General features: G+C 55.5%; 1 protein-coding gene across 5 annotated transcripts in view; it reads left to right on the top strand.

The window, feature by feature from the left end:
* Window positions 1-14,554, top strand: part of NFASC (neurofascin) — a 70,240-nt gene that overhangs the window by 30,345 nt on the left and 25,341 nt on the right. For 3 of the 5 annotated variants that reach the window (XM_024751008.1, XM_024751006.1, XM_024751007.1), the window contains 9 exons: window positions 1,134-1,258; window positions 3,419-3,520; window positions 3,812-4,009; window positions 4,829-4,899; window positions 6,249-6,471; window positions 8,447-8,562; window positions 10,181-10,385; window positions 11,560-11,682; window positions 12,789-12,962. In XM_024751008.1, coding sequence (XP_024606776.1) covers window positions 1,134-1,258; window positions 3,419-3,520; window positions 3,812-4,009; window positions 4,829-4,899; window positions 6,249-6,471; window positions 8,447-8,562; window positions 10,181-10,385; window positions 11,560-11,682; window positions 12,789-12,962 — 1,337 coding nt within the window. Of the gene's footprint in view, window positions 1-1,133; window positions 1,259-2,126; window positions 2,172-3,418; window positions 3,521-3,811; window positions 4,010-4,828; window positions 4,900-6,248; window positions 6,472-8,446; window positions 8,563-10,180; window positions 10,386-11,559; window positions 11,683-12,788; window positions 12,963-14,554 lie in introns of all 5 variants that reach the window. The other 2 variants (XM_024751005.1, XM_024751004.1) reach the window with 2 other exon arrangements.

Here is a 14,554-nt window from a genome sequence, read left to right as displayed (position 1 = left end):
TCCCCATCCTGCCAGCCCCCCCCCCCCACTGCAGCTTCCTCCCCTCCCCCATCAGGGCTCTGCTCCTCTCTCCTCCTCCTCCCTCCCTCGTCTCCTCTCCTTCCCACTCCTTCCTGTCTTCACTTCTCTCCCTCTCTTCCCTCACTTCTTCTCTTGTCCTCCTCCCTTTATTTTGATCCTTTCCCTTCCTCCTTTTCACAGCCAGGACGCCTCCCCATCCTCTCAGCCCTGCCTGCAGCGCTCCTGTTCTCCAGCAGAGGGCACGGTTGGCCGAGCAGACTCTAACCCTTGTGGTTAATGGGGCTCTCCGCCCTTAACGCACCTGGGACCGCTTACCGGGCTCAGGCCTGCCCCATCCATCCGTCATCCCAGATTCGGATTTAATTGGAGTTGACGGGGGGCCCAGGCATAGATAGTGTTTAAAAGTCCCCCCAGGTGTTTGTAACGTGCAGCTAGGGTTAAGAAGAGCTGATCCGAGCCTCCCCTCAGGACTCCGTCCGTCTCGGGGCAGGTTGAGCATCGGTACCAGCTGTTTCCAGCGATGATCTGGTTTTCTGTAGGGGTGTAGCCTGCGGGTGGGTGCAGGCATTCTGGCCCTCAGCCATGCTCACAGTCAGCCCTGCTCTTTGGTGCCCTCCTCCCTCTGTGGGAGACAGTACAGAGGAGCCCGGGGCACCTGGGCTGAGCCTGGGCGTCCATCTGGGCTGAAGACAGAGCTGGAAGTACGAGAAGACCTGCCTTTTGGGCGTGGGCCTAACTGTGCCCTAATTCGGGAGGGGAGCACAGCACAGGAAAGGCACAGAGAGCAGACCCAGTGTGGGATCTGAGGACAGTGAACATGGGCCAGGGCCGCTTTGGCTCCACCCACTCTCCTGTCCCCTCCCGCAAGCACCATAAGTGCTCAAGGTGACATGAAGACCCTGCCTCTCTCGAAGCACTGAGGTGGAGCCTCACGTCCCCTAGGAGGGGCTGTGGCGGCCCAGCCCAGACTACAGCACCGCCTCCTCCCTTCTAACCCACCGTCCCCACTTCAGGGAGAAAGCAGCCGGGCAGTGCCCAGCATTCCTGCTGCCTGCCCCCTTCACTGTCACCCTCCTCGCCTTCCTCCCAACCCCTCCCCGATACCTTTGCAGGATGAAGAAAGAAGAGGACTCCCTGACCATCTTTGGTGTGGCCGAGCGGGACCAGGGTAGCTACACATGCGTTGCCAGCACCGAGCTGGACCAAGACCTGGCCAAGGCCTACCTGACCGTGCTAGGTAACTGCCGCTGCCCACACTGGCGCTGATCCCCACCCCCTATTTCCCGAGGCCAGAGAAGCGGAGGACGGTTCCAAGGGCAGAGCCCGTGGTCAGTGAGCCAGCCAGGCCTGGTGATCCTCCTGCCTTCTGGTTTAAGGGTTAGGAAGCTGCTCCTTTCCGAACAAGCTGTGCTGGATGCCTTACCTCCTGAATGGAACCATTAACTTGCCCAAATCCTCACCTGAAGGGTGCCTGAAGGAGAGAGGGAAATGGACAGGGGGTTCTCATTGGGATCATTTTTACCAACTTTACAGCTAACTCTAAACCACTAAGTCAATTAAAACAATCCATCCTTGAAGCAAGGCTGAACTTTGTGTTTGTCCTTCCAACACCCTCTGCTAGCCTTCCTCTCTGCACCCCTTTCCTGATGGGATTTCACAGGGTGCTGTGCATTTCGGGTGATCCTGTCTTGGCCTGCCCTCGTGTCCAGGCCAGACTGTAAATACTAAGTCATCCCAGACCTGGGGACGTAGCCTCTCCCGTCCGGGGAAGCAAATCACCTCATCTCTGCTGTCTCTGGGCCCCCTGTTGCCATAACTCTCAGTGCACTCCTGTCCCTCAGCAGTGTCCCTGCATGGTCGCAGGGAACACTGGGCCCAGGCACAGTCGTAGCATTGGGACAGGAGGGACCCAGGGTGTCTGCCCCCAGCTGTGGAGGGAGCACAGGAAGGCCTTTGTGAGGGTGGGGCACTCTCCATGGAAGTGGGGGAGGGGTGAAGCTGTGCAGGGGCAGCTGTTCAGGCCTTGGCTACCTATTCCCACCCTTCGAGGACACCTTTATCCCCATGTAACCTGCTAACCTGGATAACCCATCTTACCTTTGCAGCTGATCAGGCCACTCCAACTAACCGTTTGGCTGCCCTGCCCAAAGGTAATTCATACTAATCCCGGGGACCGTCGCCAAGCACTCGAGGTGTCTGGGAGGGAGGAGTCCAGGAGGAGGAAAGCACTGCTGGACAGGAGTGCTGTGTACAGGCAAGGGGCGGCCTGCCCCGCTCCCTGCCAAATCTGACTCCTCTGAAGAGGCCCACGTCACCTACCTTAGCCCATCACAGCCCGACTCCCGGCTTCCTGCTCCTTTCACAGACTGAGCTCCGAAGTCCGGCTGTCGCTCCCTGCGTCCCCAGCCCCTGACCTCTGGCCACGCCCACCATTCCCTGGGGGTGGCCTGTTCTCTTCCCCCAGCTTAGCCTCTGAAGTGTATTCAGTCAGGAAACCCACTTGCTTTGAGTTATCTGTAGGCCCATCTTTTTTGCAGCCTTTCACATCTACTATACACCCATTTCCAATCCGCACACATTCGTGTGCAACACACATGAATGTGGGCTCCAGTGACTCACCTTCCAGATCCTTCCAGTAACCAGCCAAAATGTGGAAATAGCTGGCTCAAGGAGCCAGGATAGGAGAAAAGAAACCACGCCTACCCTCACCAGTCAGTGGCCAGATGCCTTTATCCCCAGGCCGGGAGGGCACTTACACACACTTAGGAAATCCAGTGAGACTGGAGCCCCAAAGAGGTGCTGCCCCCACCCTTGTTAGGGCCTCTGTCCTGCTGTCCATCACTGAAACTTCTAGACTGAGTCCCTGTCTCCTCCCTGGCCTGGTCCTCCGTCTTTGTCCCCTCTATTCCCTTAACTGGTCTGCCCTGCTCAGCTCTCTGAACACCCGCTGGGCTCCTGCCCCCTCAGAGCCTCGGTACACTGAGTAGAAGTTAATTATGAGAAAATGAGACAAAATCCCAAACTTCTTCACCAGTTTTCCTAAAGGTTGTGAACATGGGTCTAATGCAAAGGGCAGCATTTCCCAAATGCTTGCACTCTGAGAACATCCACAGCAATGGGGTGGGTTGGCCCCAGCTCTCCCTGTACCCTGCATTCCTTGATATTTTGGGGGTGGGGGTGGAATTCAGGGTTCTCTCTTTGTTCTTCCTTGAACCCTGAGGGAAGGGGGCGGTCCCTGTGCTGACCCTCCGGCACAGGCTGGGGTTGGTTCCTGCAGTGGTGACCTCAGCCCGCCAGAGTCCTGTCCGTGGGACAGTGTTCAGGGCTGAGGCCAGCACAGGGACGGGCCAGCTCTAACTCGGGAGGCCTGCGTGGTGTCTTCTCCCTCTGCTGCCAGGACGGCCAGACCGACCCCGGGACCTGGAGCTCACCGACCTGGCCGAGAGGAGCGTGAGACTGACCTGGATCCCAGGGGACGATAACAACAGCCCCATCACAGGTCAGCCGAGGCCCTGCACTACTGTCCAGAAAAGGGGGAACGGCAGCCTGGGAGCCGGAGGCCTGGCTCTGGTTTCTGGTCCCACTTCGGCCTCACTTGACGTGTGTCCTGGCCTGTTGACAGAACGCGTGGAGGCCTTGGTTTCCCTTTCTGGGTTTTGGGAAGAATACCAGTGCCTTTGTCTACCCAAGGGAGATTATAAAGACTAATGGAAACCATGAAGGAGTGCTCTTGAGAAAAAACTCACTAACTCAGCTCCCCAAACAGCCCTGTCTTCCTTTGCCCCCTCAGACTACATTGTCCAGTTTGAAGAGGACCAGTTCCAGCCAGGGGTCTGGCATGACCATTCCAAGTTCCCAGGCAGTGTCAACTCAGCCATCCTCCAGCTGTCCCCCTATGTCAACTACCAGTTCCGGGTCATTGCCATCAATGAGGTGGGCAGCAGCCATCCCAGCCTCCCGTCCGAGCGCTACCGAACCAGTGGAGCACGTGAGTGCTTGAGAGCTAACGGGAGGTGCTGAAGCCAGGTACCCCAAGTTCAGACTGAGTTCCCCCGGTCCCCAGCCACATGAATCTGGGCAAGTTACTTAACCTCTCCAAGGCTCAGCTTCCTCATCTGTGAAACAGAGAATAATAACACCATCTCCGTCATGGGGCTGTTGTGAGGATTACGTTCGAAAATGGGATTCGGGTACTTACTGTGATGTGCATATAGCAAGCACACAATAAAAGTTAACTGTCATTTTTATTATCACTAATATTATGAATAATTCTTGATGCTCTGCTTTAAAGGGAAGAGCTATGGCAAAGGTTTGCAGTAGAAATATATAATCTGGGGTTGCACCAGGTTTCTTAACACACTTGGGTAATGAAATGTTTAGATTTCTAAAATCATGCTGGTTCATTGAGGGTGGAGATGCTCCCCCAAAATGTTGAATGCCAGGGTAGACCAGTCTGGTATTAAACATACTTAGTGGATAATCCACAAAGGGGATAATCCACATTGAGTTGGCTGTACTGGTCATCTAAAGTGTGGAGAGCCTTATGACAAATGCTGTCTTGTAAGGGATTAAAATTCAAAAGAAATTATCCCTGCTTTGGGGGGTTTAAGTCTTAGCTAGGAAGGCGCGTCAGCCATATGAGAAAGTGGCAGAGCGAGTTCAGCTGCTTATGGGACAGAGTGTGTTGAGAGACGCTGAGAAAAGACAGAGCGTAGAAGGGACCAGTCAGGCTGGGGGAGAGAGGTTGCTTACTGTGCCCTGGTAATGCACAGACTGGACTTGAACTTTGCATCCATTTGGATTCCAGCCCCTGAGTCCAACCCCTCTGATGTGAAGGGAGAGGGGACCAGAAAGAACAACATGGAGATCACGTGGACGGTAAGAGCCCCTCGCAGCCCATCCACGATGGGCTTGCTTGCCTCGCGGCCTGGGAGCCCTTGCCCTTTACACCCCTGTGACTCCAAGGCCGCAGGGTGGCTCGGACTACCTGGCTGGTGCGGGGGCTACTCGTCTCTGCACTGAGCATCCAGAAACCAAACAGGAGAACGTCTAAGAGCAACATTTAAGACGGGAGACAGGAGCAGAGATGACCAAGGGACAGAGACTGTCAGTCTGGAAAAATCAGACAGAGTCCTGCAGGATCAATGGGCTTCTTCAGAAGAGGGAGAAATTTAGATTAGTCTGTAGGAAAGATTTAGCCCAAACACCAGTACCTCGCTTTGGTGTGTTCTGGGGGCCCATCACTGGAGATTGCTGGGAGTGGGGAGAGACCAGCCTCTGAGTGGTCCTCCAGTATCAGCCATCTGTAAGTCCAGGATGGACGAGGTGACTCAAAAGATGTCCTCCGGGCCAGGATTGAAAAAGCTCATCTTCATGTCGGCTCACTGACCCACGTTTTCCAAACCAACACTGGGATATGTGGCCTCAAAATGACTTTTTTCCAAACCCCTTCCAAGTCTAAGAGATGCAAATTCAGCCACTGAAACATTAACATTTTTGTGCTGTTGACGTGAGTAGTGGAAACAGGGAGATGACAGAGTTTGGAATCACGACCATCCCCGTCTGTCTTCGGAGAGCCTGGTTTCACAGCAGCCTTGGCAACTGGGCGGAGCCCAGACTTAAGACACCGGGACTCGTCTTGCAGGACCTTGCAAGGGTCGGTTCTTGGTCTACGGCTCTGTATTCCAGGCTCCTGGGGGACTGCTTCCTGGACCAGGCCCTTAGGGAACAAAAACAAGAGTTATGCTCACTCCCAGCTCCGGCCTTTTGGGAAGGACAGGGCAGACATGCAAGGATCAAGTAGGACTGAAATCTGGAATTTTGAGTTCATTGGCAGCAGGCATGCTGTGGCTGAACCAAACTCACCCCTTTCTGACTTTGGAGACCTTATATCACTGTCCATATTTTGTTTTCTGGTTGCTCCATCGCAGGAAAGAGTCCTGTCGACAATAAAGCTTTCTCTCCCTGTGCACCTGCCAGGGGGGCTGGCTGTGGAATCAGAGGGACTAGGGCTTGGGTGGAGAATCTGCATGCTGCTGGCTTCACAGGACTCCAGGCTCCGGGGGGGACTCAGAGTGGGGGCCATGGTCTCCCCAGCTCTGCCAGGGGGCTGGCCGCTGTTGGGCACTTTGGGGCAGGGTGCCTGGCACAGAAAGAGTACGAGCCGTGGATGGCCTGGACTCCTCGCCTGCACCCTCTCCACTCCTGCCATCTCTCTCCCTGCCCAGCCGATGAACGCCACCTCCGCCTTTGGCCCCAACCTGCGCTACATCGTCAAGTGGCGGCGGAGAGAGACCCGAGAGACCTGGAACAATGTCACTGTGTGGGGCTCCCGCTATGTGGTGGGGCAGACCCCTGTCTACGTGCCCTATGAGATCCGAGTCCAGGCGGAAAATGACTTTGGGAAGGGCCCTGAACCAGACACTGTCATCGGTTACTCCGGAGAAGATTGTGAGTACCCACCCCTGTCCCCACCCCGGACCCTGACGGCTGGGCTGCACAGGCCACCCTCACAGACCAGGAACCTCAGGGTGGGTCGGGGGTCTTCCGAGAGCATCCCGGGAGGACAGCCAGTTCCCAGGGAAGAGAAATCCCCTACAGTGACCTCGAGCAGACAGGCCCCAGGTCATGCCGGGAGCAGAGATGGTATGATCCGAACACTAGTTAGTATCCTTGAACGTCGTCACCTAGTCCAATACTCTCACTTTATCGACATGAAAACTGAGGCCCTGCAAGGGAAACCCCTGCCAATACTGCACAATAGCAAATGTCAGGCTTGAAAATAGAACCCAGGCCTTCTGATCTACCTTACTGCCAGGGCTTGCAGCACCACGGACCATCCGTCCCAACGGGCCATAATTAGCCACCTCCACCGGAAGCAGGGCCACAGGCCAGACTCCTCCCTGGGCTCCCCAGGGGAATCCTTGAGGAAGCAAGGTCCACAGAGCCCCATACTGGAACCCTCCAGACCAGGCACCGCAACATTCCCAGTGTCGCTCTTAGCCCTTGGAATTGAACATAAAAAGAGAAGTTCTTTGGAGGCTGTCACTGAGTAAATCAACACAAGTCTGGGCATACGTGTAGAAGTATGTGCCTGGCTTTCCAGATGGTGGTAGCCTCTCTGCCCCCAGCACGTCAATCCTGTAGGCTTTTGAGCAAAGCAACAGGGTCGGTGACGCCCCTCCTGGTCAGGGCAATCCATGTCCTGGTGTGTGTGGGTCTGATCCAAGAAGAAATCATGTAGGTGGATGAGGTGGCCAGAGGGAAGGGAGGAGAGAGTCTTGGGGTGGAGCAGAGTCACAAGGGCCAATGCTGGGGTCAGGAGTAGGGCCAGTGGGGTTCATAACGGTGAGATGGGAGTAAGTGAGGGTTGGGCGCTTCCCTGGAAGTGATCATGCATTGGACCCACTTGGGAGATCAGTAGACGGGATCAGCAGGCCCTCTGTCCGTCCCACTCCTCATCTGCACGGTGGCAGACACTTCCGGACAGAAGATGGTAGGGACTACTGGAGGGTAAGTATGGAAGAGGCAGCATCTAGCCATGGACTTCACGGGCCACCTCACGGCTTCCATCGCATCCGTGTACCCCTGCGGCAGATGCTTTAGAGAGGATGGGGCACAACTGCTTTTGCAGCAGAGTAGAGAAAACGGGGGTGAGAACCAGTTATGGGGGAGGGAGGAGTGGCCCTCCCTTTGCAAGTAGTCACGGGATCAGGATCTTTTCCTGAACTTGGTTAGGGTGTCTTCAGTCTGTAGGTAACGTTTCCTGCAGGGCCCTGGCAGAAAATAAATACCACTCAAAGGGGACTATTTCTAATGTGAGGACAGGGTTAAGAGGGACAGCAGCAAGGTACAGCAAACCAGCTGGAGCGCCAGCAACAGCAGGAAGCTGTTATACCGCTCCGGCCCTGAGGGGCTGGCGGCGGGCGAGTCACCATGGCCAGCGAGGCTGCCCTTGTGTAGAAGAGTGCACTACTGTCACCCTGCCTCCCCGCAAACAGGCAGCTAAGGGGATAGATACCGTCTTCCCTCTCCTGCCCTGGGAGCTCCTGTTGGGCAGACCCATCTGGAAGCCTGAGAACAGGGGAGCCCCGCTGACACGGTCCAGAGAGGACAAGCCTCCCGGGACCCAAAGCAGGGTGGGGAAAGGTGGCCAGTGGGATGGAGGGGCAAACAGAGACTCTGTGTGACGGTTGCACATAATTGCCCTCTAAACGTGTAGGCAGAGCCCTCCACCTGTGCTGAGCCTCCCCACACTCTTTCAAGTCCAGGCTGGTGGAGGAGACATGGCCCCTGCCCTCAGGGAGTACCCGGTGTCCAGAGTGGGCTGGAGGTGCAGGCCAGCAGAGGACGAGTCGGAGGGGACTCCGGAGTCGGGGGCCCAGCCCCGCCTGCATAACCAGCTCTCTGTCCCTACACATTGCAGATCCCAGGGCTGCACCCACTGATGTTAAAATCCGAGTCCTGAACAGCACAGCCATCAGCCTTCAGTGGAACCGCGTCTACTCCGACACGGTCCAGGGCCAGCTCAGAGAGTACCGAGTGAGGAAGCCAGCTCCAAGCCCTGTCTAACCACCCAGCTCGCTAACCAGGGCAAGGGGGTAGCAGATGCGGGCCGTAAGATATTTGGAAGGGGTCCCTTGGGATAGCTGTTGGATCCAGAGTTGGTTCAAGAAGATGATGTCTAGGGTTAGCTGTTCAAAAATATACCCAGAAAAAAATATACATACACCCAGATGTGTCCCGCACCGGGTATGCTGAGAGATTCTGCTCAGCAGAAAATCACGTGAAGGGTGTTGGTTTGGGCTGACAATACGTAGCACATTATGCTTGTAATCCATGTGTGTGGACACACGTGTATCTCCAGAAGCAGTGTTGAGGCGCCGCTGAGCTACACCCCTCCCCTCTCCTAATGGCCCCCGCTGGGCTGCTTGCCTCACCCAGTCTGATTTCATGAAGCCCCAACTAACCGGAAGAGCCACTAGAAGGGTACAAATCCTTCCCTGTTGTCGCAGCCAACTCCGATTATCGAGGCCCTTGGCTTCCCCTGGCCACCTCTTCCATCCCTGACGTCTCTCTCTTTGAAAGGGAAGGGAGAGAAAACCCAGGGGATGCAAGGCTCTCCCTGATGAGTAGCTCTTTTTAAAACTTCCTGGGGAGGCTGTAGCCCCGGGGTAACACAGGCTTAGGGGTCATGGAGAGTTGGCTGACGAACAGTTGGGGGCACACAGAGGGAGTCAGTGTCTTCTCGGGAAATGGATTTGGTAGGTAGGGGAAGGAAGGCAAGGTGATATATATGCTTAAATGAGCTCTTCCCCAACTTGCACCCTTAACCTACTTGCCTAGAGATTTTTTTGGCTAAAGCTCCCTTTGGGTCCCCCTCTTAAGTCTGGACTTCCTCCTTACCTTGCCCTTGGAGGCCCCGGGTGATGCTCGTGTGACAGCTGCCCTGGGGCTTCTCCACTGCTCATCAGACCCCGTGTCTCAGACTCTCTCGACTGTACCTGTGACACTACCGCCTTGCACAGGCCGTCCCATCCCATCCGAGCTCTTGCCACCCCACAGCCCGGTCTCCCATTGCCTTGGACATGTCACTATCCTAAAGGTCTTTAAACAGTATTAAAAGGAACCGTTTGACTTCAATGGATTAAATCAACCCTTTCTTATATTCAGACTTCCGGGGGTAACCTGCTGCTTTCCGACTCCTGCCCGCTGCCAATCTAAACCATACTAAATCTAACTCGAGGTGGTGCGGTCTTTGAGCACGGAAAAGAGCTTTCCGTGCCTGGACCCTTGGCTCAAATTTGTGGTTCTGGCACGGACTCCCTGAGCAACCTATTCCCAGCTTGGAAAGAAGTCTCAAGACGGAGCCGCTCAGCTGTAAGTTGGGCTGACTTGCCTGTTCCCCAGAGAGGCGACATGGCTCAGAAAATGATTGAAACCAAAAACTCTCATTTTGTTTGACATCAGTCCCCACTCACTAGTGGCTAATGTATGGGGACTGTCAGGACACCCCCAGCCCTCTGTGGGCCGGACGAGGTCGTTGGGGATTTGGAGCCTGTGGCCAGCAAAGGGAACGCCGGTCACCACGAGCACCACCACTAACAACTAACCTGGCCCTGCCTGGCCGAACCCTTACCGGCCTGCCTCTGTCCTGAAGGCCTACTACTGGAGGGAGAGCAGCTTGCTGAAGAACCTGTGGGTGTCTCAGAAGAGGCAGCAAGCCGGCTTCCCCGGCGACCGCCTCCGTGGCGTGGTGTCCCGCCTCTTCCCCTACAGTAACTACAAGCTGGAGATGGTTGTGGTCAATGGGCGAGGCGACGGGCCTCGCAGTGAAACCAAGGAGTTCACCACCCCGGAAGGAGGTAGGTCCGGCCGCAGCTCCCTGGGTAGGGCAGGACGAGGGTGGCGCGGCCAGGTGGCCCTGAGCGGCTCCAGCGTGGCTCGGCCTGGACCACACAAATTGACCTCTGCCTGACCTCAAGGAGGGATGACCTGCGAGCTGAGCAGCTCCGGCCGTGCTCATGGAGCACCGTCACCAAGGCGGCCGCCCTGACAGGCGATTGTACATCAAGACAAGACTGTGCTGGCTGCTGACATGATTCCAGACGGGATGTGCACACGGACTCCCGAGGGCACTGCGGGAGCCGGGGCTGCCTGCCTACCACCTCCTGAGGGAGCTCAGGCACCTTGACCCCAAGAGGCACCTGGTTGGTTTGCCATACCCGAGGACCTTCACTCTTGTTATACCACTGTAGTCAAGAGACTACCCCGCAGTGGGTGGCCCGGTCCTGGGAGGCAGACACCTGCCGAGGTCCCGGCGCATCTCCTGTTCCCGCCAGCCCTCTTGAACCAGCTGGGCGGTGGCTTTGCCCTCTCCTGTTTCTCCTTTCTCCCTTCTTAACTATTATTTTCCCCATTCTTCTTCTCTTCCTCCTTTGTCCTCTCCTCTGTTTCCCCGTCTTGTTTCTTTATTCCTGTGTTCCCTCCTCGTCTGGTTCTCATCACCAGCCTCTCCCCATTGCTCACGCTCTTGGCACCATCCACATGTTCCATCACGGGTTTCTCTCTCTTCACCCCTGGACCCGGCATTCTCAGCCCAGAGGCCAGGGCCTGATGCTTGGACCCAGCGGTGAGAGCCCTTGTCTGAGGACTGGGAACCGCAGCCTCTATTACCAAACGGCTAAGACTGGTTCCCTGCCTGGGAATGGCTGCCCACCTTGGAGGTTTCTTTGCAGAATCAGAGCCTAACATGTGTTGAATCCAGGATAGTTGTTAAAGGAGAACTTGACTGACTTCTTCCCCATGTAAACCGAGTCTGACCCGTGCTTGTCCCAGATCTGGGGAAACGCCGTCCTGGACGGGGCGATGGGCGCTGGCCACCTCGTAGTTCTCTGGGTTCTGGCTTAACAGTGATCCAGCACGGGGGTTGCCCAGAGGTCAATGCCTTCATACTTGTGCTTTGTTTTTTGTGTTTTCTTCATCTTGCCCGCCCCTCTTCTCTCCCCCATCTCCCCCACTCTCTCCTCCTTCCCCAAGTACCCAGTGCCCCCAGGCGTTTCCGAGTCCGGCAGCCCAACCTGGAGACAATCAACCTGGAATGGGATCATCCAGAACACCCCAATGGGATCCTGATTGGATACACTCTCAAATACGTGGCCTGTACGTTCTGCCCTTCTTTCTCTTGGATAACCTGAGAATCAGAAACCCCATTCTCAACACTTTTCCTAAGGAATCAAGGTAGAAAGCCTATGGGTACAGAGGTCACTGTGGAGGGATAGAGGGGCCAGGGAAAAAGTTTCCTGTAGGGTTAGGGGAGGCAAGTGAGACCCAATCCCTGCTCTTCTGACACACCTCCTCCTGCAGGGAGCTTCCAGTCAGCCCGGTGAGACAAAGGGGACTTCTGGTTTGATGAGGGATTCAACCCCTGCCCTCAGGCATCTTAGAGTCTCTAACACCTACAAGTCTAGGAGAGAAGTTTCCTTACCTGGTGGACCTTCCATCCGATGGGACAGATAGCGCGTGCATAGGAATCCACATGACACTGACACTCGGGGACACCTTAATAAGATGCCATTTATGGTAAGGCAGCTGTATGTAGAGCTGCCGTGGAATTGGGAGTGGCTCAGTCAGGAGCCTGGGTCTGGACGACCTCACCTAAAGAGTTCAGCATCACCAGGCAGGGACAGGAGTGTCATTCATTTGAAAAGCTTCAGGTCTCCTAAAGTGGGTGACGATGTGCCTCAATGTGAAGCTCAAAGGACAGGTGCTGTGCTGTTGAGGATGTTAATAGCCAACTGTGTGCGTGGTCCTGAGTCCATATCTGGACCTGACCTTCCCCCTTCGAGGTATTTGACAAAGGAGGCCTTTTACAAAGGAGGCATTAACAATGAAAAGCTCTAGTGGTTTTGCCCTAGTTCTGTTTGAAAGGAAAAAAGGAACTTCAAGTTCTGTTCTTGTTGAAAAGGCTTGAGGATTAAAAATTGAATCTTTCCGAATCAGCCGCATAACTTTGCACTGAGCTGGCGATAACGAGATCAGTGAAAAAGCGTTACCCTGGTGCGCCATCAAAGAGCCGGAAAGGAGTTCTTGCGCAGCCCTCGGCCTTTGAATCACCTCCCTCCCCTGAGTCCTTAAGATCACGGGCAGGTTCCACGGGTTCCCTTCCCAGCAGAGTCGGGAAGGCTTCGTCCTTCCAGCTGCAGATCATATAACCCATCATGGTCAATGTTGCTAAAGTTCAACTCCGCTTACCTGTCTCTCCCCAGTTAATGGAACCAAAGTAGGAAAGCAGATAGTGGAAAACTTCTCTCCCAATCAGACCAAGTTCACGATGCAAAGAGCAGACCCCGTGTCGCGCTACCGCTTTTCCCTCAGTGCCAGGACGCAGGTGGGCTCTGGGGAAGCAGTCACAGAGGAGTCACCAGCACCCCCGAATGAAGGTAGGTGCACTGCGGCAGCCTCGGGGCGAATGGTCCCGGGGAATTCAGATGCCTAGAGAAACACTCACTCGGCCTCTGGCCTCCCCGGCCTCCTGGGATGGAGAGGCTGCAGGCCCCTCGAGCCCTCCAGAGGAGGGAGCCACCCTGTGTGCTGAGAGGTAGGTACCGGCGATGTATCTGGAAAACACATCTTCTTACTGATGCAGTCAGACCTGGATCCCAACTCGGCCTTAACTTACTCAGCTACTTAACACCTGTGATCTTTCCTTCTGGTGGGGGAATAGGGAAGAGAGTGTGAATCGTAGCTGAGTTGAGGGGATGAGAGAAAGCATACTGGAAGTAAATGTGCTCACGAACTCCAAAGAGCAGTGAAGATGCTCGCCTAGTAAGGGAGGCAGCAGTACAATGGAGACCACCCCGCCTTCTTCTGTCGAGGATGCGTGGCGCCGAGAAGAGAGGGGGACAGCTGTGACTGAAGCTAATTGCCGGGATCACGAGTAGAGCAGGAGGTGTAGTCCCTCCTTGCCGCCTGCATTGAGGGAGTTGTCAGGCTGAGGAGAGGAAAGGGGGTTTGGAAACAGCCATTTGCCAAACCAGCTCCACAGAGAGCACGTGAGCTCCTCTCCTGGGTTCTGGCATCTAGCAGCGTCGCACCCCGCCCCAGAGCTGCGCCTGCCTGAGAAGTCCACTAGAGGGGGCTCCAGGCCCATCTGCACACGTGCTGGCTTCCGGGAACCTCTCGGGCAGAGGAGCCACTAGAAGCCTCGATATTGGCAGATCCCCTATGACAGCGGGTGGAGGCTCTGCCTCTCCAGAGGTACCATGGTCTCTTCAAAGGCCATTTCTTGAGCACCCACAACATGAGGTGCCAGACGCTGTACCCAAAACAAGGGATGTAAAGCTAATAAGCTCACACAGTCTAGAAGGAGGGACATCCACAGGAATATCTAATTGTAATTCACCATGAGCTGTGTATGTCTAGATGGCAGGAGTGCAGTGGCTGTGCAGGGGAGGGGGGTTGATTCTACAAGTGAAGACTTCAAAGAAGGGGTGATGTGATTAGGAATCCTTGAGGCTGACAACAGGTTATCCTGTCTAGTGCTTTCCCCAGAAGGCTGAGGTCCGGTGGCCTGACCCTGGCCTGATTGGACCTCCTGAGCACCGGTACCCCCAACCCAGGAGAGGAGCCGTGCTTCCAGGCCCTGCTGCCTCTGCTGCCTTACCCCAGGCTCCCGGTGCAGCTTCATAAGCAGCCCTGCATCCCTCCCCAGGCCCCACTTCCCTGGCCAGTAGGCCAGCACTGAAGCAGAGAGGAGAGGGGGCAGGCAGAATGTAGAGAAAGGCTGACAGTGCTTTGTCTCTACCTCTCTGCTCTCGTAAACCAGGAGTGAGCTACACAAGAAGCTCCCCTCCTAGTGTACCCTTCCAGTCTCCTGGGGACTTGGGCAATTTATTAGGGCTGGGGGACTTTGGGTAAGTGGTTAATATATGCCTATTACCAAAGGCCAGGCCAGGAATGATGCACTTTCTTGATTACTTAATTCTATAAGGAGATACATAAAGAGAGCCTCTTCTCCCTCCCCATCTCACCC

Source organism: Neophocaena asiaeorientalis, unplaced genomic scaffold (assembly GCF_003031525.2).
Source record: "Neophocaena asiaeorientalis asiaeorientalis breed wild unplaced genomic scaffold, Neophocaena_asiaeorientalis_V1.1 scaffold67, whole genome shotgun sequence".
In the NCBI taxonomy this organism is placed as follows: Eukaryota; Metazoa; Chordata; class Mammalia; order Artiodactyla; family Phocoenidae; genus Neophocaena; species Neophocaena asiaeorientalis.
The sequence above is the reverse complement of the archived record's forward strand: the minus strand, read 5'-3'. Positions and strand labels throughout refer to the sequence as shown.